This window comes from Somniosus microcephalus, chromosome 26 (genome assembly GCF_052327205.1).
Source record: "Somniosus microcephalus isolate GS21.2 chromosome 26, FLI_Smic_1.0, whole genome shotgun sequence".
In the NCBI taxonomy this organism is placed as follows: Eukaryota; Metazoa; Chordata; class Chondrichthyes; order Squaliformes; family Somniosidae; genus Somniosus; species Somniosus microcephalus.
Window position 1 is genome coordinate 28,323,882 of NC_141012.1, and position 27,142 is coordinate 28,351,023.

General features: G+C 41.4%; 1 protein-coding gene across 1 annotated transcript in view; it reads left to right on the top strand.

The window, feature by feature from the left end:
• The window catches only part of igsf9bb (immunoglobulin superfamily, member 9Bb), an 831,812-nt gene extending 824,727 nt beyond the window's left edge, over window positions 1-7,085 (top strand). The window contains exon 20 of the mRNA XM_085967995.1: window positions 3,493-7,085. Within this exon, the coding sequence (XP_085824121.1) occupies window positions 3,493-3,719 (227 nt within the window). The 3' untranslated portion in view covers window positions 3,720-7,085. The remainder of the gene's footprint in view (window positions 1-3,492) is intronic.
• Window positions 7,086-27,142: the final 20,057 nt, after the last annotated feature.

Sequence of the window (27,142 nt, forward strand, 5' to 3'; positions counted from 1 at the left end):
ATCAGCATGAGGGCTTACATTGCTGGGGGAGTTTATGTTATGCTGCTGCCTATCTGTGAAAACTAACATACCATAAGAGTGCTTATTGCTGACATGTTTGGTCCCTCTTTGTGCCCAGTGTCGACATCAATCACTCCGACATCAGCTGTCACAATTGTTATAGGCAGTGTCAAGCTTCTTCTGTCCTCTCCTAAAATATGCTTCAGTATCAACCTCAAACTCAGAACAGCACCCTTAACTGCACTACCACGATCGTACCAGAACAGCACCCTTAACTGCACTACCATGATAGTACCAGAACAGCACCCTTAACTACACTACCATGATAGTACCAGAACAGCACCCTTAACTGCACTACCATGATAGTACCAGAACAGCACCCTTAACTACACTACCATGATAGTACCAGAACAACACCCTTAACTGCACTACCATGATAGTACCAGAACAGCACCCTTAACTGCACTACCATGATCGTACCAGAACAGCACCCTTAACTGCACTACCATGATAGTACCAGAACAGCACCCTTAACTGCACTACCATGATAGTACCAGAACAGCACCCTTAACTGCACTACCATGATAGTACCAGAACAGCACCCTTAACTGCACTACCATGATAGTACGAGAACAGCACCCTTAACTACACTACCATGATCGTACCATTTTCTATATTACTCACCCTTCAGGCATCTCTGGATAAGAATGTCCAATTAATATTGAGCTGCAGCAATTTTATGCTGTGGGTCTGTGTCCATGAGGAATTACTTGTGATTCTACAAGCTCATTTCATTTTAGACCCTTAACTACCATCAGAAAGAGATTTTCAGTTCTCCCTCTGGGCTGGCTTGAGAGATTATCATTAGTAATATTGTGTCTTGCCTTGATATTCATGTACATACTCTGTACCTCTCCCAGTGGTATTTACATTAAATATCAAACCTTTGCTTGCAATAAGTAGCCAGCAATGGTTACAGTAAAAGGTTACCAATTTATATATCCATAACAACCATAAAAAATGTGACCTTTGATTACTCAATGCCAAATTGCAAATTGGAAGTGACTTAGTGATTATAGCTAATTATTCCATCTTTCCAGTATAATTGGCCAACATTTGCTTATATGACCAGGCGAAAAGTTCTTGAAAGTGATGCATGGCTTAGTGAAAGAAATCACAATACAGAGTGTGAGAGGGGGGCTCAAAGATTTAACTTCTTGAGCACATTCTCTCTTGAAGTAAGTCAGATAGCCATGGCATGATTTCTATCTGAGGAAAGGCTGTGCGATTAATTGCACAATTCATGTTTTGCAGGCCAAGGTGTACTGCACCAAGTTGTACTGCAAACCTTTGGCGATGCGACCAAGGTCTAGAACATAAGGTATTGCGCAATAATCTCTAGACCGTTTCGTCCTTGCATGCTTGCTGGCATGAACATTCCTGCTGCAATATTTCCATCTTTCCAGTTCTGAGGCCACTGTAAATACAAAAACAGCTCGATTCAAGCTTGGGACTCGGCCTTCAAATTGGAACAGAAGTATTTAATCAAATGACTTAACTGCAGATAAACAGGATCCAATTTACTAACTTTCTGTGGCTGAAGTATATTGAAGCTTAAGAGCTTTCGTTTACAACTTTAGTTACACTGTTCTCTGACTTTCATGAGATTTAAGTTCACCCCTTTGACTTGGACAATGAGGTCAACTTAACAAAATGAATCAGCTTTTCCTTGTTCTTATCTTACACCCTATATGATGGTATCGGTGTTTTCCTATAGTATTTTGCAATTTTAGCAACCAGTGACATTGGTACTTAGTACCATGGACAGCTCCCTGATATAGTGCACTTTTCTAACTGACTTTGTAATACAACATATACATAGTTTGGGGTACACACTTGGGACCTTAGTCAGTATAAAGTATTCAGTAGCATTCCACAGTAAGTACTAAAGGCATTGAATAATTATTGAGGATGTATTCTAATATTTTTGGTTCTTGTTGATCCAATTATGTTTCACCAGTGGTAAATCCAGCAATTGCTATCTGTTTTACTGATACAGCCTTACAATTGTGTTTTAGTCTTCACCATCAGCACTGTTGTAGAAAGCCAACAATATATTGTTATGGCAGAGGGCTTTCCGGTTTAACATAGGTTGGGTGGATGTATCCACTGCCCTGCTGCTGTATATTACCCTCAAAATTAGATAAGAGGCAGGTGTTTATAGATAATATCAAATAAAATCACGACTTATCTGTGTTCAAAGCTCAACTTTCTTTGAGTCATCCTGAAATATTGATTCCCCATCCTCGGTCTTGCCACCTACTGGATTTTAAAGATTTGAGTAACCTGGTGACATAACATGCTGGTGAGTTCTCTATAACAACCAGGGTACCACACGGAACAGTTGAACAGCGGCTAAGTGTTTCCCTAGTGCGGGAGAGGAAATCTTGATATATTGGTTACCCTGAACAATTGTTCCTAGCAGGCAAATACAGAACTACATTTTCATAAGGCTAGGAACAGACCTGGCTTCTGAGCCAGGATAAAATGCATGAAAATACATTCATGGAAATGAGGGAAACAACTAAATGATGGAGGATACAACCTTAAGATATCTTAAGAGTTTTCTTTTAAGTAAAATATGATCACAGGAACTCTCTTACCTTTTCAGTAAGCCCCAAAGGCATTGAATAATTATTGCGGATATATTCTAGCATTTTGTTCTGGTTGATTCAATTGTTTTTCTCCATCAGTAAATCCACCAATTGGTATTTGTATTTTCTGATATAACCTTACCATGTCTTCACCATGGGCACTGCGGTAGAAAGCTAATATCTCTTAGATCCCCAGTATTCAGTTGGTAGAGGCAGGGTACAACTGAATCATACAGACACAAAAGTCCTGGGATTCATGATCTATATGCTAGGTTAGTTGAACTCTGCCAGGGCAGCAGTCGAGACTCAACAATTGGCTTTATCACCCCAGAGCTAGGAAGAGAAAATGTAGTCAGGGTTCCCAATTATGATTACTAATCAATGTGCCTGTGTAAATGTTGGGTGAGGACAGGATTGGTCTCTGTTGTGACATCCCTTACAGTCGAATGATCTCCCAACGCTTTGTGTAGGCTCGTACATGAAGAATGTCCACTTGGGCATCTGGTGCACACGGAACCCTAACCCAACAGGAGTCAGCACCTTCACAAGAGAAGGGGAGAAAATTAGCAAAAGGGGCTATTTGAATATTGATTTCTACCAGCAATGTGCATTTGTAACAATTCAACTCTTGCACTGGGAATGGGAAACTGGCTTATTGTTTCTACAGAAAAAATATTATTTTGCAGACTTATTTCCTACAATTTGTGCTGTCCTTCAACTAGCACCTCACAAGGAGATCCAAACTTAATTCCTATCTAAAGCAGTTAAGGCCGACCACACGCACAGCTATCATTGAGATTTAATTAGTATCTAACTAAATTCTCCTTTTTTTGGTTAGGTTTTCCAACCTCACAGGTCCAGCAGCCCGGTGAATCTCAGGTTCTCCAGCCCCAAGGCATTCTCTACCTCCAAAAGAAGAAGAGACACTCCCGTCAGGACCCTTATGCTTATTTTTCTGCCATGAAAGAAGAGTTTCACAAGTACAGACACCAGCCTGAGGATGAAATGGCCATTCTGGATAAGGTGGATCATGAAGAACACGATGGGCAGGCAACCCTGCTCTAGTAACAGTTAATAGTTTAACAAAATACTTGACAAGATTTGTGAATTTGTGTACAGAATGTGTTTCTCTGCTCAGAGAAGCCAAGTACAGACCCTGCGGTAGAAGTGAGCCTTGTGGTCTCAGTTGTGTAAACAGCAGTGCTACAGTGCTATTTTCTTAGCTACCTACCCCACAATTAAAAGTATCAGCACTGTATTCGTATATATCCCTTGAAAGGTCTACTTAAAGGGTGGCAATATTTTGTTTTGCCAACCCACTTAGTTTAAGTGCTTGAAAAAAATTGGTGTGAAGAAACATGTAGTTTGTAATAATTTTAAGCCAAGAATATGATAACACATCTAATCGGGGAACATTTATCTGCCCATCATTAACGTCATATCCCCTCCAAGATGATTTCAGAACGTCAGTGTGACAGGTCAGTCAGTGATGGCATATATCATGTGAACAGGTATGTGTGCTTTGACAGATCTTGCTGCTTTACGATGTCACCGTTTCTAATAGGTACATGTGCTCAATCTCACTCTACCACTTAAGATGGCGCCATGTCAGGTGCTGAATTTACTGTTTTTGTACAGCGCATCTGAACAGTGAAGTAATGCTTCACACACAGTGAGGTTTATAATGAAAGTTTAATGCTGAATGGTACATGCTTGCTGTGGTTTTGTTAATACACTTCTGCCCCTTGTATTATTTCTGCTGAAATGCCCCAGCACCTATTTTGTTAGTCTCTGTTAAAATAGATTCAACAAAATTGCCATTGAGCATTAAGCATTTCAGAAGCCACCCTGCTCCAAGATGGCTTTAACTTTTACGGTTTATGGTTTTCTCTTTTGCCACAGTTTGCATAGTTATATATTTGGCGAATGAGACAAACTGGATTTAAAAGGAGTGTAGCAAAGTATTGGAAATTCGCCCAAACAGTGTTGTAGAGCATTCCATTAAATACAGGTAAGCAGGTGAAGGATTACCTTGTTCAAGATGGTGTTAAGATTGTTACACCATCTGAAACAGGACTGACAATCATATTCTTTAAAATATTATTGTGGGCTTTCTCTTCTAAAGCCTGCATTTAGTAGTGGATTAACCCATTCACTTTTTCACTGATATCAGTCAGATTCCTTAATTTCATATTTGGTAGTTTACCAAAAGTGTTTGTTGCCTGAGTCAAACGATCATAAATGGGTTAATTCAGTCCTTTCACCTCTTCCTATACTTGCAAAGCCGTGTAACAATCTTTACATAATCATAATGGCAATGAAGCAGGTTTTTACCCATGCACCTGACTTCTGTCACTGGGATAGAAAATCCCTTCATTGATCCTGCGACCTGTTTAGCCACGCGTGGAGATCAAAGCTGGTATTTGATAAGAGAACTGATCTCCATGCAATAGGAACTGGTGACCAATCTGACTACTTATTAGCCCAGCTAATATCCTGTACTCAAGGCTATTGTCATTACCAGTGCCTGTTTGTATGAGAACCATAATCCAATTATTTGGATTATTTGGCTTTCAATATCCAGTCAGATAATCGATTGAATTTTATTTCAAGGAAATTGGTTGGATATAGCTAAATCAAAATTGGTCCAATGTTGCAAGGTTGAACCTCTTTGAATATTGCCGATTCAAAACTGATTAGATATTGCAGTTTTGATAACCGATTGGATACTGGAAAAGCAAGCTTAGTCTAGTACTCATTGACACGATTCAGACGTGAATTAATAAAATGTGAATGGAATATTTCCATTGTCATAGAAAATCTGGCATTTAATAAACTAGCAATCAGAAAGTGAATTATTCAGCTTTAGCAGCTTTTATATTTAAGTATTTTTGGGAGAAAGTGAAGTGAGGAGAGGGGAAGGGGTATTGATATAAAATATAATTGCAATAGCCAGAATTCACTTTTCCCCCCCTTCTATCAGACTTTAGTAATGTGCAAGACTTGTTAATGCACATGGACCATTACGCGTTCACAAACCCATACTTAGGACGGCCTCAGGTAGCTGTAACTTGTCCCTCTTTGTGATGCTGCCTTTTACTTTTCAGATAGCAGCATTTCTTTGTGTGGACAAAATGTGCATCAAACCGATGCAATCCAAGAGAATTTTAGCGAAATCCTTAAACAATGCTCAGTAATCAACAGCAGAAAAGAATTTTCAACCTGCAACTTATCAGAACTCCTGCCTGATATTGATTGGCCAATAAAATGCTGTTTTGCAACCATTTGATACCGAATATGATCATGTTCTCTAATCAATGATGATTTCTGAGTTACACTGCAAAAGCCCATTTACAACGTAAAAGTTATCGCCCTTGGAATAATTGTTGATGATGCATTGGTATCCTTTCAATCTGTCAAAGATGAATGAGATGATCATGAGTTCATGGGAGTGGCCCATTTGTGAAAGAACTGCCATAGCTCAATGTCTCAGGTGGGATATCCAATAAATAGCCTGCAGTGATTTATACGTGTGGGAATATATGACTCCCATCTTTCTCTTGGTTCACACTGCCTTTGCGCTATAGACAGCGCCTGTTGAAATCTAAACAGCGCAATCTGAGATTTCTTTAACATCGGTGTGTATGGTATGAATGGAATACTTGTCAGTGAATGCTGGCTTGCGAGAATAGCCCACTCATGACATTCTGCAATATTTTTAAGAAACCTTTGAATAATTTAAACCGAGCGACAAGACCTTTCCGTTATTATCATTCAAATGTAATCAGTACGTCCCCAGTGTCGAAAGATGAGAGCAAATGTACTTGAATAATGACTTCCTCCTCTGTATTTACATTCTTTTTGGCTTGGTGTGGAAACATTTTTAGCGAAAAAATGTTTATTCAGAGAAAGTACTGAGATTGATAAATGTGAGAGATATATTTATAGTTCTGTATAATTAGTGTGGTAACTGCCACAAAAATGTTGGATAGGGACATTTCCTCTCTTTGTAGCAGAAATCGTTTATGTACTGAGACATTCATTTTTACAGATGCTTTATTAATGATGCATGCAGCTCGAAAGTCAAGTATACTTTGAAGAAAAATCGAGGAAAATGGAAGTGAAATTAGCCTGGAAAATATGTACAAAGGAACTGAACACTAGAATATTAAGATAGTTGTTGTTTAGCAGAATGGTTCTGCTGCATGGTAAAGCTTTGGGATGTATTTATTGATGTGGGAATTAGGGAATGAAGTGTAGCAGACATTTTTTCGAGGTGGTTGGCAGTTCATGTTCAACATGCAGACAGCTTGTTGAAATAAATGGAGGAGTTCTGAAATGAAAGGTAGATATAATATACACACACAGTGTAATATTCTAAAAATAGAAGATGTTATTACCTTGATTAGCTCACTCCTTCAACCTTCTAAACTCCAGGGAATACAAGCCAAGTTTATGCAACCTGTCCTCATAATTTAACCCTTAAAGCCCTTGGTACCATTCTGGCGAATCTGTGCTGTGCCCCTTCCAAGGCCAATATATCCTTCCTGAGGTTCCTACCTCCCAAACAATTACCAACCCATATCACAAGGTGTATGGACAAGAGCAACAATCTGGGGTAGCACTGGCATTTCAAAGTGATGTCATGAGCTTCCAAAGCCATTATAATTGGACGGAATTGTGTCAGTTGATACTGAACCAGGCTGTGCAGCGCCTTACTGAATTGTTCGGTGGGGTGAAAAAAAATCAGTATCTACCTTTTCCACCTGCCTGTTGTGGTTATCTATTACCTACCAGTGCCTTTAGATTGGAAAATTGCAAATATCACTCCATTATTTATGAAGGGAGGGAGAGAGAGAAACTAGGTAACTACGGATCCTCAGTTTAACATGAGTTGTGGGATGGTTACTGGAATCTATCATCAGAGACAGAGTGACTGAGCACTTGGACAAGTATCAAGCTAATCAAAGAGTCAGCATGGATTTGTGAAGAGTAGGTCATGTTTGACCAATCTAATTTAATTTTTTGAAGAGGTCACTAGCTTGGTGGACAGTTGAATGTTGTCTATATGGACTTCCAGAAGGCATTTGATAAGGTTCCACACAAGAGATTATTAGTAAAAATAAGAGCGCATGGAATTGGAGATAACCTTGTAACATGGGTTGGGAATTGGTTGGGTGATAGGAACCTCAGGAAGGATATATTGGCCTTGGAAGGGTTTTAGCACAGATTCACCCGAATTATATCAGGGCTTTAAGGGTTAAATTATGAGGACAGGTTGGACAAAGTTGGCTTGTTTTCCCTTGAGTTTAGAAGGTTGAGGGGCGATCAAATCCAGGTAATAGCATCTTCTATTTATTTTCCTACTGTAGATTTTCCAACTACAGTATTATTGTGGACCAATTAACTTTTTTTTAAACTCATTTTATTAACCTTTGAAGTCTGTTCATTTAAAGTCCAACATTTTTGTGTCAAGGGCCTAGATTTTGCAGTCAGCGGTGAAGGAACAGTGCTCGCTGTTCACTACACTGACTGTTGCTCACGGAGTTTTCACGTGGAAACATTTGAGCAGAGACTTGCTGTCAACGGCCATCTGATCCAGCGTGGCGCCCTCTACAGAGGACCTGTGGCGCTTGTGAGCAGAATAAGCAACAGCGAGGCTCTTCAACCAATCAGATTGAAGAATCCTCACTGAGATGCGCAAAGTCTAAACCAGGAAGTATAAATTAGATTTCAATCATGTACAGAAAGTGAAATAAAGAGAGGGGATGGAAGATGGGATTAAGAGAAAGAGATAAAAGAGACAGACAGAAAATGTAAAAACAAACATTTTCTTTTTTTTTTAAACTTCAACACTAATTACATTCTGAAGGATTGTAAAATTAAATTTTCAGTGCCAGAGAGGTTGTTTGTAGTTATATGACTGATCATGCCATTAAAAATTCACTTACACCTGAATGCACCAGCCCTAACATTTTCTAGCATGTTTAGTGGGTAAATAATGGGTAAGTACCCCAACTTCATGCCCTTACATTGAATTCAATGCCACGTCTGTCAGTGAGGTACTGTTATAGCACAGCCTGTGGAGGAGCAGGGTAACTTGGACAGCAGCTTCTGGATTTCTGCGTTTAACTGCACATGTGCGGTCTCCGGAAGTTGCTATCCGATTTAATCCATAATAACAGTGAGTGCTGTTAGGCTCACCGCTATTCTGAACATAAAATCCGGCCCATTGTTCTTTTTAAATATCCTCACACTCATTTCTGCTCAAATTATGCTATGATCACTGGATCCTAGATGCTCTCTTACTTCTACCTTCTATACTATATCTGTATCATTATGAAAGATTAGATGCAATATTGCTTCTGACTGTATAGGCTGTACAACAGAATAAGAAACCAATCCTTTATCGCCACTAGAAACGTGCACTGCCCCTTAGCTTTTCTTCTATTTTCCCAGTCAATATCTAAGTAATTGAAATCCCCATGATTAATGTTCTGGCCTTTTTTATAGGTCTCTGATTTGCAAAACATTACCTGGTTTATGCACTCTTCCTGTCCAGAAAATCTATAAAAATAATAAATACCTTTACTATCCTTGACCTCAATCCACATTGTCTCTGTGGCATCTGTCAAGATGCATTTCATCAGAATCTCTTGCCATTACTCCCTTCAGTTCCCTATGCTGCACTGTTTCTTCATTACCTTCCCCTCTCAAAATAATCTTTGGCTTTATCCAAAATTTAAGGTGTATCCAGACTACAAATCCAAGGAAGTCATGCTGACATTCCGCAAAGCATTAGTTGGACCAAAGGCCCTTGGTTTTACTGGACCTCCCTTTCTATTCCGACTCAATTTTCTGTCTCCAGTTCATGCAATTTCATGTCAGTTTCAAAAATATGGGAATATTATTAAAACAAATCATAATTAATGACAGTTAATGACCAGCTAAGAAAATTAAATTCTCAGAAACTGTACACTTTAAAGGCATGCGATTCCTATGATTTTATCAATTAATCATTAATTACAAGAAAAAACAGAGAATTCATGTTTTTCTTTGAGAGAGGAATTTCACCCACTGTCAGACAGAGTGATATAGGGGTAGATTTTCAATGCCACCTGGGTGTAGAACTGCCATTGGGGATTGGCCACCCATTATAGATAGCACTCAATTTTCATTTCTATTAAATCAAAATTACTGACTAACTTAAATTAATTCAGCATGTCATGGCATTTTGAGGTAATTTTGCTCTTGAATCCTATTAGGTTTCTCAACTACAGTATTAACTACATGGAATATCATTGTGTCATAATCAAATTACTGTACAGAAAGGACAGCAACTGACTGTTATGTGTTCTTTGAATAACTTATTTCAGAACTCCTTTATTTTCGACATGAATTGTGGTGAGGACATTGCTTGGAGAATCAGTACTGTTTGCTCTACATGTTTAAAAGAAAGGCATCTAAGATCATAAAACTGAAGGGTAGCTCATGTTGAATAACGTTTGTCACTCGAGATGTTTCCTGTGGAAGCTGCCCTTTGTTTAGCAAATGCCACTTGCCTTCCACCTTGCCTCTTGTGTCAAGTTTAGACCTTTGCAGAAACGTATTTAATGTGCACCGACCTTTCTGTGTCGGGGCAGTCAGTGATTCACTCACTGCCAGCATGCTGGGAATGTTGCCTTGAGGACATCATGCTGAAACCTATGAGATGTCGTTTCTGGAAGACAGCAGAGGGAATATTTCATGTGTATGTTCCCAGGCTTTGATTGTTACCTTATACAAATTGAAAAGGCTACAGAGTACAGAAGATTATTAAAGGGGATGGGGGGTGGGGAGTATGGTCACTTTTAGTTCTGATTTTGTAAGGCATGAAAAGATAGTGTTTGGCAGAGGCTTAGGAACAGTTAAGCTGCTCAGTCGCCTCAGTTGGGGAATTAGCTGCCTAAAAAAATGGGGGGGGGTGTGAAGGGAATAATTAAAAATGGGAGAAATATCAACTGAAATATATAAAAGCAGCAGCAGAAAACAACGCAGACATTCATATCATCATGAGATTATTTACATTTATAGTTCTGTTTCATCAAGGTAATGGCAGAGAAGCCAGCAGAGATCACAGTAGGCACTGTCTGCTCCCATTCCCAATTGAAATGGATAAAAAGGGAGAGCCTTGTGCATTTAGGACGTTGGTGACAGGCACATGATAGTAGTGCCCAGAAACCACTTTTACAGCCTGTGATTTGTGGAGAATCCATTATGCTGCATAATGACTGAAGACTAGTTGTACATATTGGAGGGGGGAAAAAAGTATTTTTCTGTTGCTTGTATTCCACTTTGTTCCAGAAATATAAAATCATAATTTATTTTATTTTTCTATTTGTTACTGAAGTTGCTGATTGAAGCACTGTAACTTAGAAGAAAACTAATAGTTAGTCACTTTTTGCTCTTGAATATTATTAGCTATGGTGGTGTACAGGACACTGTTAGCTTATGTGGGAATAATCACATAGCGAGATCAAAAGCTTGGGACTCAAAATTAATCCTTTTTATTGCTAGTGGAATATTTCTAAAGTCATGGCAACGCGTTATATTTCAAAGCAAAGCTCGGTCACTTTTGCAGTGTTGGAAGGTGAGGAGTCTTATTCAGGATGAATATTCAGGGAGAATGTATAAGGCAATAATATTGTGATGAATAAGTGACCAGGAAGTGGAAGTGTGAATGGATCAGGCCTAACCCACACACTTGTTCTTCCAACAGCCTTCTCTTGCTGGGTCATGGGCTAACAAACCAGCTTTCTGCATTATTTAGCAACTAGACCAGTTTATATCACAAATGCAGCCTGTGTAGCACTTTTTTGTTCCTTCGGAAATGATTTTGGAAGGCAGCAAAGTCTGTTAGGTTCCTGTCCTTTGGCCTGTGGGGCCTGAATTTGAATCCAGTCAAGTGATAAGGTGACTATCTGATGGTCAAAAGGGGTCTTAAGTAAAAGTATGTTAAGCAGTCTCAGCCCAATTCCCAGTGGCCACAAGTTTACAGCTAATTTTGTAATTTAATGTGGTACAAACTTGTTAAAGGAATTTCAAACACCGATTGACTGAAAAAGCAATGCAGTGCTGGTACTGAGCAACCACCTCACCCTTTGGACTGGCGAATTGGGAATTGCCGAGCCTCATTCTGTGGTTCCTTATTCAGTAAACCTGTACTTACAATTGTTCATCCCTTCACGCTAAATTCACCAAGGTGAAACATTTAGGGGGCAATTTTTACCTAACCCGCAGGGGCGGGAAACTGACGAGATCGAATTGGCCGCCCATTTTACGCAGATTGCAAAATGGCCACCAAACTGATCCTGTCATCTTCCCACCAGCTGGGTTGGGTTGAAATGACCTCCTTAGTCTTTGTGAGGCTTCCACCTGAGTAAAAGCCATTAAATGCCGAAGCTCGTCGTGTGCAGCTGACAGACTCAAATGCCAGGCAGTCCTGGAAGTCACTGCAAGGGAGAAGGTAAACAGCTGCAATATCAGGATGTGGGATGAATAGCCGTAAGGGTTCCTAAAGGAAATCAGCTGCCTCATCCCAGCTCCAGGAGAGGATGAATTCACAGCACAAAACTACTCATCATTTGGTGTTAATCGTGTCCCCAGAAATGCTATGTGGTTGACAAGTGTAGGAAATGGAAGTGTCACAGATCACCGGCTCACCTTACATTGTCCTTTGTTTGTAATGGACCGGATTATGCGGTCAGCAGTGAACGAACAGTGCCAGCCGTTCAACACACTTGCTCTTGTTCATAGACTTTCTACGGGCTTTTGCGCTGGTAGTTCCTGTCAGCCAACTAGCGAAAAAGCGCAGCGCCCTCTGCAGAGCATCAGGGGCCTGTCAACAAGACAAGCAACTGTGTGCCTCTGCAACCAATCAGATTGCAGAATGGTTAAAGAGCAGCGCAGAGTCTGAACCAGGAAGTGTCAGTTAGAATATTTAATTCAATGTCAAATCAGGTACAAAAAGCGAAGTAAAGAGAGGGAAAGAAAGATTGGATTAAGAGAGAGGGATAAAAGAGAAAGAAAAAGTAAAAATAAACATTTATTAATTTTTTTTTAAAAATCTCCAACAATAATTAAAAACTGAAGAAATGAGACTCCACACTTGTAAAAGTTAATTTTCAGTGCCGGAGAAGTTGTTTGGCAGTAATTAAGACTTACCACGCTATGGACTAGCCCTAACTTTTTCCAGCGAGTTTAGTTTGTATATATCGGGTAAATACAGCAACTTCACGGTTTTCCATGTATTTGAACCGCGAGTCTCTCGGCGAGTTACTGGTATAGCGAAGCTTGTGATGGAGCAGGGCATCTCGGACAGCAACTTCCCGATTTCTGCGTAAAATCCGCATGTGCGGCCAATGGAAGTTGCTGTCCGATTTACACGTAAATAACGGTGAGCGCTGATAGCCTCTACCGCCAAATCCGGCCCCTAGTTTTATTCAGCACCTATGATTTTTCCATATGTGTGCTGTTTGCAGTCTTTGGTTGTATTGTTGTAATCTGAGTTCCCTGAGAGTTCTACATGGAAAGGCATGGAGGGAATGGTGAATGAGACAGGTTAAGTCAATGAACCGAGTAAAAGAGGCTTGAGCTACTGTCTGTCATTGTCCATAGGGTTTTACTCATAATGTACAGTATTTAGAGTGTAGCTTTTTTTCCATTTATAACTTGTATATGTAAATTTAAAATATGAAGTACTTAGCTCTCTCTGGCAGTTGATAGCGTCAATCTATTTTACAACGTGGATCAGGCCTCTCTGTGTTGTAGAATGGTGAAGGAACAAAAGCAGTGGCGTGCGCCTTACTAATAACAAGCTGACCCCCAATCAGGGTTCCTTATCGAGATGCGCATTGGAAACATCGCTCAGCTTTTGCTTTTGTTGCTGTCCTTCAGTTATGAGGAGCTACTTTGAACGAGATGTACAGAAAATGTTAGATTGTGCCCATCATTTCAAGAGGGTTTGTGGGGGGGGGGGGGGGCGGGGGGTTATAGGGATGGGTATGCATGACAGGAATTCCTGACGTTTTTATTTTTAAGAGAAATACTCTAACACTTCCTTTCGCCAAGAGAAGCAAAGGACCAGTTCGAATGGAAATAATGTTACGCAGGCCCCTTAGAAACTGATGTCTAGTGTCTGAGCTAGTGTGTCATTCTTAAGGTACGGTGTAATGGGGTATATCTCAAAATGAGATTGCTGTATTCTCACTGTTCTTATCACTGCTGAAGAAAAATAATTTTAATATCCTGGCAGTGCCCAGGCTCCTGCCAATCGGCATCTGTTTGCAACAGTACGAAGAGGATGTATTTTATGTCATCCGCGTTTTCCCCCTTACGCTGTCTCTTCTGATAGATACAGTTCATGCTGGATACTGCCCCATAGTCAGCGGAAGCCTTCTGGAACCTCATGCACGTGGCTATTCTTTACATGTGAGTCTGGACAGTTACTGTCAGTGAGCGATGTAAATGTAAGACATCACAGCCAAGCCAAGCATGATTCTGATATCCGACTTGATGTCCATGCACACCCATTTCCAGCAAGATCGCAGAATAGACTTCAGGAGCAGCCAACTGATTTCTCCTCTCCCCCAACCCCCCAGCCCATGAATGCTGAGACCAATTTTAGTGCCCCCCACTGCCAATCTGGCTGTGATCAGCTAACTGCTTAGCACAGACTGTGGGTTAAACCTGGAACCTTTCTGGTCTGTATGGCTTGGTGCCTATCTCCAGAGTGAACCATCAGGGGGTACAGAAATCCATATCTGGATGGGCTTGTACAGTCATTGCTCTTGCACAGCTTTCTCATACTGATTATAAATTCCAGTAACTGATAAAACCACGTTGAAAATGTAAAGTTGTTCAGCTAGCCATAGTTTCAAGCTTGAATTCACTCCCTTGTGTGTCTATTATACATTATATAAAATGTTCTATACTGAGATTGATTTCACAAAGCTGAATGGTTTCCAACTGAATTTGATTTATTAATTAATCTTCTTGGTGCTTGTTGTTATTCTAATGAGTCACATATGACTTTTTTTTTTAAAAAGAGGAACTGTCACCTTTTCTGGGCCATTGAAGCTGTATTTCATTATTTATATAAAATCTACAGAATTTTATGACTGACTGTATTAGGATTCTCTCCAGCTTCTTTTCGAATAGCCGGATTCTCTTTGTTGGTTTGTACTCCACAACTGTTTCAAGTCAGGTTGTTATAAACGTTGCGAAGTTCTCCAGCCTTCCCTAACTCTTTGGCGTGCGTCTTTAAGGAAGTCAGTCTGAGCACTGACTGGACATCTAAACCTTAAAAAAAAAAGAGATGGTGATGTACTTCTGCAATACAGCAAACTTCAAAGTAATTTAAGTATCTGAGTCTCGGCGAGAACGCTGCCATTGGCTCCACGTGAATAATCCTGGTTTTGATCGTTTTAGGGCTTCTAAAGAGTGAGGAATTTATGGAATAAATATACTACCTATCACTGTCTTCATTCATTTATATAAACACATAATGCTATTACAGAATATTATTAGAATAAAGTATACAGTGTGTAAATTGTTTCAATTTTTGTGTCATGGAAGTGCTCTGAGGAAATTGGATGGATCGTATATTTATTCTTTGGAATTGGAGGATGGCATTTGGTGCAAAATGTGACTATAGTCTTCAAAAGCTTTAAAACTCAGCCTGTATGAGACCAAGAAAGACCCAGTAAAAGGTATCCTGAATGTAAATGAGTATAATCACTGTCCTAAAATGTTTCTAATGAGTCTGTTTAAGAAGCTGTGATAAAGATATCCGTCTATAATTTTTGCAGAAAACAATATTTTGTTTAGAAGCTTACATGTTGTTACAAATGCAATTGTGTTTTTTGATGCACAGCCTGCATAAACCAGAAAAGTGTGTGCTGTCTTTTTAATGTAATTGTGGACTTAATTTTAATACAGATGATGATATTCAGTATCATAATTGGTCTCTTGGAGAAGCCATCTTGATTTATTCAGGACCAGCTGTTGAGGAGTTACTGAAGGATTTACTGGTTCATATTGATCCATAGGAAGGGATACTCTTTGGTTAAAATAACACTATCTAAACAGGATATAGACCACATTTTACAGTATGTTATTGAAATAAAAGACCTGGGTTGTTCTTTTAAAGTGCACACTGATGCTTATTTTCACTGCAGCCTATCACAACTGACCCACTTTCAAATGAACGCAATTTCTCTTTTCCCATTATTAACTGAGAAATTTGCTCCATGTTAATCTACCTAGAGCAAAACTTTATGGAGTTGAAACCGAATGGGCTAACACTCCCATTAAAATAGCAGCTCACACGAACGTGTTGGGCCAATATTTGCACAGTGTAATTTCAAGATCTCTTTTGTGATAGTGTCTTGTTCAGATAGTTACCATCTTGCAACTTCTCCATCAACTGGAGCCCACTGCTCACATCTCAGTGCTGCAGCTGAGGTGTTGCAATACTTGTCCCGCCAAACAAAATGTGGTCTATAGGCTTTAATAGTTTTATTTATCAATGCCTCACTCAGAATATCATCGCCTTGTACATTACAACAGCCAACTTTTCTAGAGATAATCGTAAGCACAGTTTTGCAGAGACATTAACCCTCTTGATGCTAATGCTTTAGCTCCATGTTTAGCAAACTATATCATTGCTGAAAATGTCGAAACAAGCTGATCAGCTATGTTTTCCAAATTATTTTTTGAGGAGGATGACTGGTTAATTTTTTTTTAAATATTGTTTTAAAATAATGTTATAGTTTAGAAACTTAAGCAATGTGATGCACACATTTTGTACTTTTGAAGGCGGGAGCGAGACACTGCCTGTTGCATCACTGCATATGCTAAGCTACCAGGAAGGCTTCACAATGATCTTAAAGGGGGAAATCCTGTTTGTGGCTTCCCTAACATCAGCATTATGCACATAACATTTTAAAACATCGCCTACAAAATGGCAACTGAAGGGTTAATTGAATCAACTTCAGGTATTACTGTTGTGATAATTTTTTTTCAATAAATGCAAAATGTTTGTGTGTATGATCAAAACAAAATGGTGCTGTACCAAAGCCTTATCTGTAGAATATTTACTGCTATATATCCTACTTGGGCTCTTAGCCTCCCTCTCCTCCCCTAACCATATAAAATTGAAATCCACGTGGGAATGATACAGCGGACTGCCGGATTACCTGGATTGGGTGCAGGACACACAAGGAATAGCCAAACAAAAAATTAGCTCATCATGAGATTTATAAGCAAGTTGTCTAAATGAATGGTTACCTATCTGGATAGGGTTAGATGAAACATGGGCGGGTGGAGAAGGCTTGTGTGGCGCATAAAGGCCGGCATAGACCAGTTGGGCCGAATTGCCTGTTTCTGTGCTGTAGATCCTCTGTAATTAGAGAACTGCTTTTAGAGGAAACTCTTGATACACAAAAAATATGAAAATAAATGACTTGTCCAAATTTGAAGAGAGCCATTCATGGCCAGTGTTTATTGTTTATTGTTTGCTTTGAATTGCTTTCAGAACATGAACAATAATTGAGACATAAACACATTTACAACTGAAGGAGTAAATTTTGTTACCGTTTAAATTGAAGAACAAATAACTGAGGTCTTCCCAACATCCTGAAGTTCTCTGTCAATTGATAATATTTTGGTAGCGGGGCCTGTTACTTTAGTGTGTTTTGGCTTATTTTGTTTTTTCTCTTAATTCATAGGTTCTTTAATTTGTGGGGTGATTCTGTAATGGAGATGGCACCTGGCAGTAGTTTGCATTGTCATTGAAAGCAGTGAGGGCCATCCTGTGTCATTGTGCCAAGTCCAAGATGGAGCTTTTCCTGCCCTCCTTTGCTCCAGTTGTCAGCCAGTGATAGCAAGACAGTGGATGCATTACAACAGTGGATATTGAATAAATGAAAGCCTGATATCCATAGTTGGTAATCTGGTTCATTCCAAATTTTTGTTACTCTGTTTTGGGAGAGTTACTTCAAATTATTTTGTTTCCCCCATTTCTGCCACCCGTGACCACCTTCAGTCAAGAAGGCAAGTTGGCTGCCTTCAATGCCATTTTGTGATTGGGTCATATGTTGACATGAGGCCTGGCTCTGCATGATGCCACTCCTATTATTTCCCCACCAGCATTCGAGTGTTGCCTTCCCGCATTCTGCCTAGTAGCCTGCCAATGGTTAACTTGGCACTGAGCATAACTGGATTCTCATGACTGAGTTACTCTAACTCAAACCCTATGACTGGAACTCCAACTCTCTATTAAATAACTTGAAAATAATCCGATTCAAATGTTTTTAGGCAGAACACAAGCGAACAAGAATCAAAACATGATCTGTGCACTTAGAATGAGAAGAACCTGAAGAAGATGTACGATTTAACCTTTAGATACATTTACAGTGTTCAAAGAACTGTTGGAGCAATTGCCAAACTAGAAGTTGTCTTGCATAATTGTTATTTATATTTCAGTCTATATTGGCATATTTAATCCCAAGTTTTCCAATCTTTGATGCTACCACCTCCAGTAGTATTTCAGATGTACTCAGTCAGTAAAACATTTTTATTTCATTCCAGACAATATTTATAATTTTAATATTCAGATACATTTTTTTTAATGTATGCATACTTAACTAGCTAAATGTACATTTACACTAAACACAGATATAAACACATCATTTTATCTCATTTCCTGTAATACAATCTAATAAGAAAAAGGAACCAAAAGCAGAATGGGGAGATTTATTAGACGAGGTCCATTGTACATCGAATTTTATTGGTCAAATATCTTAAATTAACAAAAGTTGACTAGCCTCTCCATTTTAAAAGATTTTTTACATTGATCAGACACACTACTCATAGCCCATTTCTATACAGCATCTGTTGTAACCATTTATTTTATATTTCTTCAAATACAGGAAACTTTGTTATATCCGGCACCGAAGGGACCGAGCTGTTGCCGATCTATCAAAACTGCGGGACATACAAAGTTAATGTTGAAGCATACGGAGGTTTTCATCTCCGTATCTGACAACAAACACTGTTGCTTAGCAACAGCTTGTAAACAGCCCGTTCCTTGGAAGCGTCTCTGTAGCTTAGCAACAACTTCAGAGAGACTTTCCAGAGCCCGACTGTTGAAAACAAAGCCATGAGAAGAAAAAAAACCTAACAAAACGGCTCCTGATTTCTGCCGGTAGATCGAGGTTTCCGGACATACAACCTCCGGATAAACCAAAGCTTCCTGTATATCATGATGGGTTTTGGAGTTGAAAGCAAATTTCTCCCCTTTTAGCAAAACTCAGGAACTCACCATTTCCCTTTTTATGGCTCTTTCTCCTCCAGAAATGTTGAAATGATAGATTCAGGCTCAGTAGTAATTGGAATATCACTGTTGGCTTCATTGCATACACTGCCTGCATCTTTCATTTGTATAACATAACTTGTATTTATCTCTGCAAGGCCCAGAACTCTGTAAATGCACGCTACTGCAAACATTGCCCCGAGCCAGCACATCAGTCTCCAACTCGAGCCTTGTCTCTCACTGATCTTTGACATTTAAATTTGGGTTCTTCTTTAAAGCAAAAATGTGCAGACTTTGGACAGTAGTTGCCCACTATTTTTAACCTGTTCAAGGATATGTAATTTTAAGATATTAACCATGCAGAGATTAGACTTCAATAAAACTGACAGACTCTTCAAACAAGGCCATAATGATACTCGCAAATTATTTATTTCTAAATACAGTTTTCAATGTTATTTGTGTATCTGCTTTCCAAAGTGACACTGCTTGGGATTTTTTTTTCAGTTTATAACAGGTACACTTCCTAAAGTAGCACTGCAGCAAGGTGGACTGATGAGATTGCTTTAATTACAGCCATTCGACGTGAAAATTGTCAACATAAAGAAAAGAATTTTGATGTTGCCGCAGAGCATGAACCAGCTATAAATGTAGGAGAGCCCATAGATAGAAGCATGTTACAACGCAGTAACAGCAAGTGGATTCAGATGATGTCTAACTGCAAGAGGGTCGATGGAGTGGTCTGTCAAACCCAGCTGACACCCGCAATACGATACTGCTTTGGCGGAGCAGGCTCGAGGGGCTGAATGGCCTACTCCTGTTCCTGTGCTTTGAAGTGAGGAGTACTAAACCTAGTGTTGAGTGAATATTTCCCAGCGTGAAGATAATTTCTCAGCACCACATGACTCAAACTGCAGTGACACAGACGTTCATTTCCCTGAATGTTACAGAGCAATGGCAGATCTCTTAGGCCCGTGTGCACATATACATACGCACCTATGCATAATCGCAAACAACTCCCTATCTTATTAGAGTTCTAAATAAAAGATATTCAATTAAGAATCTTATCTTCTGGCAATGATGTCAGGCACTTACAGTGGCAGGTGGTAACGGCAGTCCAGCTAATGTTATTTTTCAAACCCCTTATTTATTACGCTCCGTAAGGATGGAGGGGGGGAGTCCTGGTACCCAACCATTTCTGAATATTTCAAACCTGTGTAATCGATCAGAGTAAAAACACTGCATGTTCATGAAGAAATGTGTGTGCTCGGCTAAGAACATGTGACAATTTGTGCATTGTCAAAGAAACAATGGAGGACATTTAACTGCAAGGTAGTGTGGGAACTACTGTGTGGACATTTTCAGCTGCTTAAGTCCCATGTAACATTATTCTGCTTCAAAAATGTTTTGTATTTTGATATAATAAATCTTTGCAAAAAAAAAAGCCTTAGTGTAGCTGGAAGTCCCTTTGTTCTGGTATTTTTAATGTCTCCTGATAAGAAAACTAGGATGCACACAGGGATTGCCTACATACCAGGTGATATAAAGTGGCACAGTGGCTGTAACTTGGTCTGACCCTACAGTGGAATCCAGGGGCACCTGGGTGAAGGTGACAAATATTTTGTGAAGCTGAATCGATTGGTCCTGCAGTGCAGACCCATACATCCACTCAACACTTTTTCCAGATTTCGCTACTGTCCTTTAAAGAGTCAAAGCTGGTATGAGTGACTGGGGAATAATTTCCTGTATTGTACAGGTTTGGTCCACTATAAGAAAGACTTGGATTTATATAGCGCCTTTCATGAGCCCAGAATGTCCCGAAGCGCTTTACAGCCAGTGGAGTACTTTTTGAAGTGGAGTCACTGTTGTAATGTAGGAAATGCGGCAGCCAATTTGCACACAGCAATTTCCAACAAACCCCAATTGGATAATGACCAGACAGTCTGTATTAGCGATAAATATTGGTCAGGACACCAGGGAGATCGCCCCTGCTCGTCTTCGAGTGGTGTCAAGCGATCTTTTACGCCCACCTGAGAGGGCAGATGGGGCCTCGGTTTAACGTCTCATCCGAAAGACGGCACCTCCGACAGTGCAGCACTTCCTCAGCACTGCACTGGAGTGTCAGTCTAGATTTTGTGCTCATGTCCCTAGAGTGGGACTTGAACCCACAACCTTCTGACTCAGTACATGAGTATGGTACCACTGAGCCACAGCTGAAAACTCCACTGAAAGCATCCCACGTTGACCACTGTGGTATCATAATAGTCACACTATTTGTTGCCATTCAAAACTTTGGCACAATGTGTTTTCTGTTCTTTATTAATTTTAAATTAATACTCAAAATATATAGGGACAGATAAATAGTTCTTGAGAAGCACTTTAGCAAACTAAACTACTTTAAACTTCAAGGTAAGCTTGTATGTAAGGGAATCTTATACTAAATAAACGTAGTCACTCCTCCAGTTTAGGAATACACAATTCCGTTTCTGAGTGAACTGACAAGAAAATGTCTAAAATATAAATTAAACACCAAAGGCCAATTTTTCACCCACAGGTGTAAATTCTAAATCCTACCACAATGGGGAACTGCTAATTGCACTCAATTTTTCCAGCCCAAGCTCATTTGCATCAACAGTCATGTAGGTACAATTGCAGACTTGCATGGGTGAAAGGAGCACACTAGGGGGCCAATTGTGGTCTCATTATCGGCCTGTTTGTTGACGGGAATAGAGTCATAGTGAGAACCAAAAGCACTGTGCAATACCTACTGCCCCGGTTCCTGCCGGTGTCTGGTCTGCCACTATATAGTTCCATCTGTATGTAGGCCCACCTTCGCTAACACAGCAGATTCAAAAGTTGCTGAAGAACCTGGGCTATCTGGTGACCTTTTGCTCTGTTTCTGGCTACGACTACATTACTAAATAGCCCGTTGGGATATTTCTGCATGCTTAATCAAGGATTAACAGCTGGTCAAGATGCCAATCAGTTAAGGTAATAGGGCCCAGAATTCATCGGGCCGTGTTCTTGGCATTTATTCTGCGATCGTGCCCGACGTCCCCCAGTGCTGACCCTGCTGGAGTTTGCAGGGTCAGTGGGAGGGGCCTTCATTTGTATGGGTCAGACTACCACAAGCGTCACTATGGGTGCATCTCTGGCACTGCCTGTTGGAAACTCTGGTGTCCGCCTGTCATTGTGGGGAAGGGGAGTTGCCCCTGACTCCCACTGGTTCCCTGAGCTAGAAGTCCTATTGGTTCCCTGAGCAAGAGGGACAATCAACCAAAATTTAAGAAAAAAAATAATTCTCCAAGGTTCCAGGATATTTTCCTGGCATGGACTACACCAGAGGGGCTCACATACATCCTTGTAGATGCTATTATGCCTCCACTCACTTGAGGTGCAATGATAACCATTAACGTTTACATCACTATGCCCTTTAAATGAATTTCCATCTAGATAACCAGAGGACACAGATTTAAGGTGATTGGCAAAAGAACCAGAGGCAACATGAGGAAACATTTATTTACGCAGCGAGTTGTTGTGATCTGGAATGCACTGCCTGAAAGGGTGGTGGAAGCAGAGTCAATAGTAACGTTTAAAAGGGAATTGGATAAATACTTGAAGGAAAATATTTGCAGGGCTATGGGGAAAGAATGGGAGAGTGGGACATTGGACAGCACTGCCAAAGAGGGGCCGAATGGCCTCCTGTGCTGTATAAATCTATGATTCTATGATTCCGATCCTAAGCACCCTGAGTGCCAGGGCGTGCTTTGCACTTGATATCCTGCACGTCCCAATATTAGGAAAATGTGAATAAGATGTCCCTGTCCCCATTTGAATACATTAATGAAACTCTCGCTTGTTGTGGATGGGAGCTTCTTCCGCTGAATCCAACACTGAGCTTCAATAGGGCGCAGGGTAGACGGAGATCAGTTGAACCACTAAGTCCTGTTAGTGCGCTGATTACAGCGGAGTGAAGCGCCTTGGGACGTTTTTCTATGTTAAAAGTGCCATATAAATGCAAGTTGTTGCAGTTGCTTATTTCTGTGGCCATAACCGAAACTAAATTCAGCCCCCAGTGGTCTATGTTTTAATGAGGAAACCTCTTAGTCCACATTTGTAGAATTGTGGTACCCCTGGTCCTGGCACTATCTTAGCGTCACATCAGGAGATAATGAAGCTCTTCCTCCTTATCTCCTGCCATCCGGTGCTGGTGAGGTCTAAGCTTGGCTGCTCCAGATTTGAAACTTGCTGGCCTTGCCACATTTCACTCCACTCACAGCAGTCTCTAGGAAGCACACCATTATATGCAGGCGGCAGGTCGGCATGCTGGTTTTGAATTTAGCAAAGGTGGCAAACATAGACAGACAAATTAAGGATTAGATTGTAACTGATCACCCCACTGTTAAAGTTGGTGCTAATAACAGGAATAAAATCTTGACACTAGGGCAGCGATTTTGCCCCTGGAAGCGGGTCCGCTGTTCATCAGGGTCCGGACCCGCTCCCGGTTCCCGCTGCCCTGCAGTTGAAATTTTCCGTTGATTGAAAGAAAGACTTGCATTTATATAGCGCCTTTCACGACCACCGGACATCTCAATGCGCTTTATAGTCAATGAAGTACTTTTGAAGTGGAGCCACTGCTGTAATGTGGGAAACGCGGCAGCCAATTTGCACACAGCAAGCTCCCACAAACAGCAATGTGATAATAACCAGATAATTTGTTTTTGTTATGTTGGTTGAGGGATAAATATTGGCCAGGACACCAGGGATAACTCCCCTGCTCTTCTTCGAAATAGTGCCATGGGAACTTTTATGTCCACCTGAAAGAGCAGACAGGTCTCAGTTTAACGTCTCATCCGAAAGACAGCACCTCCGACAGTGCAGCACTCCCTCAGCACTGCACTAGAGTGTCAGCCTAGCTTTATGTACTTAAGTCCCTGGCGTGGGACTTGAATCCTCAACCTTCTGACTCAGAGGCGAGGGTGCTACCCACTGAGCCACAGCTGACACTCATTAAGGCCGACGTGCGGGTTCTCCAAGGCAATTGCTGGGTGCGGAGCAGTTGCTCGCGTCTGATGAAGTTGGACTGATTATTTAAAGGGGCCATGTCCCCTCTGCAGATTGATTTCCATTTTGTTCCCTGAAGTGCTGGCTGCTGCAGGTATGGCAGCGCAAAAACCCAAGGCTGCTCCCCGCTTTGATGAGGTTACAGTGGATCTATAGTACACAACACATACTTGCAGCCTAAACACAGAATATGCCCCCCAAATCATTCAATCAGCAACCTCACAGATTTCTAAATGACAAGATTTGAGCGTGCAGCTTTTACACTGTAGTTGCAGCTGTGAAGTCTCCAGCTCGCTGGTGTTCACGCCTCATTTACCTGGCGTGTAGTCGGAACGTCGTGAAACCTGACCCAGGAGCTGGAAAATCCCCAAACCCTGTGAAAATAGCTCTAAACTACCACTTAATAGGCATTAAGTGCCTTTAATCCCTTTCCCGCCACTTGGTGTCGGGTCCGTTTGCAAATCGGAGACCCGGCACTCGTGAAAGTTGCGTGGAGGCGGGATCATGGCTGTTGTGTCGGTACCTTTCTACCTAGACACAATTAGAACTCAGAACCCAGAGATTCAAACATGAAGTGCTTTATTCAGGAAGGAAAGTAAAGTTCTGGAGAGTTCCGAACAAAGAGAGCTAAACTTAACCAAGAGAACACCCAACCATGTATCTGCTGTGACAGTGCCACCGCAGGTGGGAGGAGAACACACAATACATAACATATTCCTCCCCTCTTAAATGAAAGGTCCACATTATTCCTCAACAGGTAAGTTACTTTCAATGCACTCAACTAACCAAGGGTAGAGGTAGACTGCCTCAAACCCTGACTTTACCCTGGGGTTTATTCTGCCCCAGTCTTGTGGGTAAGTCACTAAGCCTACAGATCCAAGTGTCTTGGAGGCTGCCGCTCTCTGACTGGCGGTCATCACTGGCTTCCACAGCAGTAGGCATTGACAAAGGCCTGGATGGAGCAGGTGCCTGTGTCAGTCGAAAGTCAGGAGTTTGCACAGGTGGAACAGTCTCTATGACTTCCTGTGTTGGAGAAGAGCACTGTGGCAAAGGATGCTGGTTTGCGGTATCATCCGGAAACAGTTCAGGCCAACCAGCCGTTGGAGCCTCTGTGGCTGTCTCTGCTCCTAGCAACAGTTGATCTGTGTGTCTTCTCCAGACGATGTCCTCGGCAGTCTCAACCATGTAAGACACAGGGCCCGTCTGCGCGATCACCGTAGCAGGAACCCATTTCGGTCCAGTGTTGTAGTTTCGAGCTAGGACGTGCTCTCCAGGGTGAAACCGTCTCTCCTTAGCTCTTTTCTCTCACTTTTCAACTTGAGCTTGTTGTTGACAATGGACAACCTGTTCTGCCCTTGGAGGTTTGAGTAAGTCAAAACTTGTCCGCAACTGCCTCTTCATCATGAGCGAAGCGGGGGAAGTTTTGGTTGTGGCATGCGGTTCGTTCCTCTAGGACAACAGGAAGCTGTTCAGACGTTGGTGGATTGAGCCCGGACCTTGCGATGCCTTCAAGGCGTGCTTCAAAGTTTGCACGAACCTTTCTGCCTGGCCATTAGTAGAGGGATGATAGGGTGCAGACCTGATGTGTTGGACACCATTCACATGCAGGAAGGTTGCAAACTCCTGTGATACAAATTGTGGACCGTTGTCACTTACGAGTTGTTCCGGTGAGCCATAACGGCTGAACATCTCACCAAGTTTCTCAATTGTTTTCTCTGTCGTGGTACACCTCATCACAGCGACCTCCGGCCACTTGCTACGAGCGTCCACAACCACCATAAACATCTTCTCTTCGAAAGGACCGGCGAAGTCCACATGTACTCGCTGCCACACTTCTGCAGGCCAATCCCAGGGGTGTAGGGTTGCCAGCTGTGGAACATTCCAGACCCTTTGACATGGGGAACATGTTTTGGCTTTCTCCTCAATATTTCCATCGAGACCTGGCCACTAGAAGTAGCTTCTTGCCATTTCCTTCATCCGAACCATCCCACTGTGGCCTGTATGAAGTTGTTGCAGTATAGGTTCCCTCAGAGGTGGCGGAATGATGACACGGCATCCCCAAAGAAGACAACCTGCCTGGACGGAGAGCTCGTTTCTTTTTGAAACGTAAGGTTTCAAACTAGGAGAATCTCCTATAGCTCTCCCTCGAATGACATCGTCCATTACCTCAGACAGGACTGGATTGTTGTGGGTGTACCTTCGCACCTGAACTGCCATGACAGGTGCTCCCTCCACTTGTCTAAAATAGAAGATGTCTATCTGACGAGGCTCTGGGGGAGTAACAGACAAGGGTAGCCTCGAGAGACCGTCTGCGTTGCCGTGCAAGTCTGATTTGCAATATTTGATGTCGTATGTGTGTCCTGACAACAGTAAAGCCTACCTTTGCATCCTGCTTGCAGCAAGAGACGGAATTCCGGTGTGGGGTCCGAAGATTGAAGTCAATGGATGGTGGTCCGTCAGGAGTGTGAACCTTCTCCCAAACAGGTACTGATGAAATTTTCGAATTCCAAAAACGATTCCCAAGGCCTCGCGCTCAATCTGTGCATAGTTACTCTCGGCCTTGTTCAAGGTGCGTGATGCGAAGGCAATAGGTTTCTCTTCACCAGAAGGCATGATGTGGGATATGACTGCTCCCACACCATATGGTGACGCATCACATGCTAGCTGCACGGGTAGCTTTGGGTCGAAGTCTGTCAGGACCTTCGATTTCAGCAATGCTTTCTTTGCTTGGGCGAAAGCTTCGTTGCACAGTTCAGTCCATTTCCATGTTTTGCCTTGACATAGCAACTGATGTAACGGCTTCAGCAATGTTGCTAAGTCTGGAATAAACTTCCCATAGTAGTTAAGTAGCCCCAGAAATGAACGTAACTGGCTCACATTCTGGGGTGCTGGGGCCTCCACGATTGCCTTGACCTTTGACGGCGCCTTATGCAGGCCAGTAGCATCAATCACATGCCCCAGGTACTCACCTGAAGACTGAAAGAATTCACATTTGTCTTTACGAACTCTGAGTCCGTACTCTTTCAGTAGTTGTAATGTCGCATCCAAGTTCAGAAGATGATCCTCCTCATTT